At 38.2% G+C, this 4,485-nt stretch overlaps 1 protein-coding gene across 1 annotated transcript; it reads right to left on the bottom strand.

Annotated features, from left to right (window-relative positions):
- Positions 1 to 609: 609 nt before the first annotated feature.
- On the bottom strand, positions 610 to 3,593 carry LOC137740937 (calcium-dependent protein kinase 24-like). The gene is made up of 8 exons (XM_068480742.2): positions 2,918 to 3,593; positions 2,695 to 2,818; positions 2,471 to 2,614; positions 2,164 to 2,316; positions 1,898 to 2,013; positions 1,629 to 1,796; positions 1,287 to 1,520; positions 610 to 1,027 (listed from the first exon to the last, which is right to left on the bottom strand). The coding sequence occupies exons 1-8, from the start codon at positions 3,446 to 3,448 to the stop codon at positions 884 to 886; spliced, it is 1,614 nt and encodes a 537-aa protein (XP_068336843.2). The 5' UTR covers positions 3,449 to 3,593; the 3' UTR covers positions 610 to 883.
- Positions 3,594 to 4,485: the final 892 nt, after the last annotated feature.

Below are 4,485 nucleotides of genomic sequence, written 5' to 3'. Positions count from 1 at the left end.
TCCTTGATATCCACAACCAAAAATAAAAAATTGAAGTCTCTATTTTTGTTCTGGTTATACATTAATATTTACATTCTGCTTCGTAATTAAAGAATGCTTCTAATAAAATGATTATTCAAAAATATCATATTTCAAACGTCTTTCAATTAGAAATAAAAATACCACTTGGTATACGGAAATTGTGATTATTAATTTAATTAAAACCCCTCATCGAAAAATAAGAGAACATATATATACTTTGCATATATGCTTAAGCATATTACTATTCCTAAGCATAACCTAGTAACTTGAACTTGTAACTAAGTAGGTCATGAACATAATTTGTGGTCTTAGTTTGTTCAATTTGGGTGAAGTCAAGTCACACAAAGCACTCTCGTAAACCCTCAAAACTTTTGTTGCTCCACCCCCCACCCGCCCCACCCGCAGGGGTGAAAACCCATCACTATCTTGGTCGTACCATAATAAAAAAGTGTGTCATTAATTGTTTAAGAGGAAATGAAACAAAGGATACAGTAAAGGAAAGATTTGATAAGGTATTTCAACTTCTGTGAAAGTATATATGTTTGGATTGGCGAAGAAAATGAAACAAAAGATACAATAAAGAAAAGATTTGATAAAGTACTTCAACTCCCATGAAAGTATATATGTTTGGAACAACGGAGAAAATTAAGCTCGGCATTTAGACTACAAAAGCTCATTATTTCACTAATACCTACATTCCCAAAAGTCATCTGCCACTTCCTTTGTATGAAAGGATTTCACTGTACACAAATTAAACAATGATCAAGTTTTTCAAAACACTAATAGTCGACAATCAATTTTGTTCAGTCATAAATTTTTGGGAGGACGAAGATGCATGATTCAAAAGCAGCTTGATTCCGCGTTAGTTCGCTTGTAACGATTCGTCTTTCAGCAACTTACGGCTAAGTACATTTAGCAATGCTCTCGAATATTGACGAGAAGCCATTTTCCAGTCCATGCCAGTTTTCATCATTGCTTTAAACTCTTCAAAACCTATTCGCCCATCCTTTTAAAACACACATCAAAATCGTTAAAATATGTAAGTCTGCAAGTACACTACTACGGGACCAACTTAACTCTTCATTTTCTGGACATCGTTCGTACTGTGTTCACAGACTGCTACGAACTTAATCTTAAACTCTAAAACTTGTGTTAGTAATATCAACGAGCAGAAAACTTAAGTTGGTACCAATAGTATAAATCAGAAAGCATATTAAGTTGGTAGATTTGTAAGAATTCAAATGGTATACTTGAAAATTAATTACCTTGTCCAAGTCAACATCGAATATGATGTCTTGGATAACCTGCTCGTTATCTGGACCAAGTTTGTCATCCAGCAATGCTTCTCTCAACTCATCGAACTCAATATATCCGCTGTTATTCTTGTCGAAATAGCCAAAAGCTTGATGGAGAAATTCATCGCTGTCTATCTTTTTTAAGTGAACAGACACCATAACGAATTCATCGCAGCTCAGTGTGCCATTTCCATCAGCATCCGCCTTTTAAATATGTACAGAGGGATTGTTAGATATGGTAGAATGTGAAAATGAAAAGAGATTTAAAAAAAAATTAAAAAAACAAAAAGGCGTCATGCAAAATAAACTCACAGCATCCAACAACATCTGCACATCAGGATCAGCGACATTGTGTCCGATCTTCACAAGACCATCTCGAAGTTCTTCAAAAGTCAAGGTTCCATTGTTGTCAATGTCCATCATTTCGAATATCTGTCTGATTCCATCTATTTGATCCTCTGGCAAGTTATCCGCCACCACCTGATGTTATGAATAATTCAACAGTTAACAAGGCTTGTGAAAGCATCAAAGAACCACCTTTAACAATTAGTGAAAGAACAGAGATTTGGGAAATTGCATACTCTAAGAACTTTCTTCTTGAACTTATTCATTAACGAGAACTGCTTGATCCTTAATGTGACATTTTCTCCCAGAGGAACATTAGGAACTTGATTCGCGTTTCGTATCCACGGATGATCTTCATATAAAATGATAGGGAATGGTTAGTACAATTTTTATGTACTCCACTTCAGAACAACTACTGCATTTTCAAAGACATGCCAAGTGAAAGAAACACAGCCATTGTATACGATATTTTTTGCTCAAGCATCTGTAAAAATATACGTACCTAGGACTTCTTCAACTTTGAGCCTGTTGCAAGGATTTGGATCAAGCATGCTCCTCACTAGTTCTTTTGCTTCCTCCGAAACGTTTTTCCACGTCTCCCTCTCAAAATCTATTGTACCCCGAACAATAGCCTGTGCAATTCCTTCCTCAGTTTCTGGACTAGGTATAAACCAAACATTAGAAAGCATTCTGGGAAACAATATCTTCACTCATTTTTTGCAAATCATATGCACTGAAGTTAACCAGATTCTTGAGAATTGAAGAAAAAAATTAAATTCAACCACAACCCAAATTTAAAACGAATTTACCTGCCCAAAATGGAGGCACTCCACAAAGTAGGATGTATAGGATAACCCCTGCGCTCCAAACATCAACTTCTGGCCCATAATTACGCCGTAGCACCTCCGGAGCCATGTAATATGGACTTCCAACAATTTCGTTGAATCTCTGACCTACCAAAATATTGGCAAGATTCGAAATCAACAACATTCGAAAAAGCAATCAGAAGGAGAGGTCATGTTTTGGAAGATACCTGGTTCGAAAAATATAGAGAGGCCAAAATCAATTGCCTTCAATTCTGCATTTTCACTACTATCTGCAAAAAGGAAATTCTCTGGTTTCAGGTCCCTATGTATCACTCCATGCTTGTGGCATACCTGCAAAAAAATTAAAAAAAATAATCAATTAGATGAAACACCCCGACAACTTCAAGAGAACGGAACTCAAAGATATATATATTATATATATATCGATACCTGGCAAATCTCAAGTATTGTCCTGGTAACAGTGGCGGCAGCGCGCTCCGTGTAATGCCCTTTTGCCACAATCCTATCAAAGAGCTCGCCGCCTTCGCAAAGCTCCATGACAAGATAAACTGCCTCCCTATCCTCATAAGCCTCCTTGAAGCAGACAATATTCGGATGCTTAGGCAAACGGCGCATGATCTCAGCCTCCCTCCTCACATCCTCGACATCAATCTCTGTCTTCAGCTTGCTCTTCGATATGGTCTTGCACGCAAAAGCCTCCCCCGTCTCCCTGTGGACGCATCTGTAGGTGATTCCAAACTCCCCTCGCCCTAATTCATTGCCAAACTGGTACTTGCCGAAGATGTCATTACCGGCAGTCTTGTCGAGCACCCATATAATAGTGCTGTGGTGGGGAACCGGCGCAACGAACGACCTGCGCGGTGACGAATCGTGTACACTGCTTTGAGGTAAAGGTTTGATGATGTCTCTTCGTCTGTGGTGGAAACCTGCTTTCGCAGGTGTGCATACGCAGCTTCCCATGGGAATGAGGAAGGGGTAATTTGGTCAATTAAATCTGCAACATCGATCCCATGGGAAGAGAGAGAGGGAGAGAGAGGCAGAATGCTAGAAAGAGAGAGAGATTGAAGAGGGACACTAATTTTGGGAAATGTATGCGTCTGGGAATAGTTTTGAAAAACAGTTGGTTTTGGTTTTAAGGCGTCCCGCCATTTTCTTAGGGTTGTTTTGTTACTGTTACACTTGACGGCACAGCTTTACTGTCGTTAGGTATATCCCCGTCGTCAATCTGTGTCATTTGGTAGCCCTGCGAACTAACGCCGTCAACCGAAGTCAAGTGTGGTCGTTGCTTGGTATTTTGTTAATCAAAATTATTAATTTGCATAAATTAAGAAAATATAGTGTCATAACCATCAATCACTAGCTTTCTTAATTTAGATGGCATGAACACGTATAATAACAAACAGGTTGAGTTAAATAACATTATAGGGGCAGATCGTTCTATTTTCAAATTGCGAATTATCAAATCAACAGTTAAACGGTGCCGTTTGATTCTATTCAAGCTTAAAATGAACAATATATCCTCTAATTTTAGTGTGTACAAATAAGAAACTGATCGAACACGAAAGATTATCAATATTATATGCTTACTTGCAATATTTGTTATTTCTATCACACTTGTAATATTGTTATTTCTCTCACACTCCTTGGCTGCCTTTCCAAAACTCTCATGTTCCACCATATTCTCAGAATTGTAGGTTTGGCCACACAGGTTGTGTGAGGGTGAGTATTAAACTTTTCAATACCAACTAGCGTTTCATATGGGCGATGCTTCAAGTTCGAATATCCAAAAAGACGCCTAGATCGAAAGAAGTCCAACCAGAACCCCTACTGCTACCCCCCCGATTTACCGAGGTTTCCCCCGTTGTTCTGCCTCCATCAATAAAATAAAAGTGTGTACTAGACTTTTCGATGCCTTGTGAAGTTGTGGTTCTTGTGTTTAGACCATCTGACTCGATCAATTAATAAACTTGCCGGCTTGAAGTTGACATACAATTAGT

Source organism: Pyrus communis, chromosome 9, assembly GCF_041283825.1.
Source record: "Pyrus communis isolate YQ-2024b chromosome 9, ASM4128382v1, whole genome shotgun sequence".
Lineage (NCBI taxonomy): Eukaryota > Viridiplantae > Streptophyta > Magnoliopsida > Rosales > Rosaceae > Pyrus > Pyrus communis.
The sequence above is the reverse complement of the archived record's forward strand: the minus strand, read 5'-3'. Positions and strand labels throughout refer to the sequence as shown.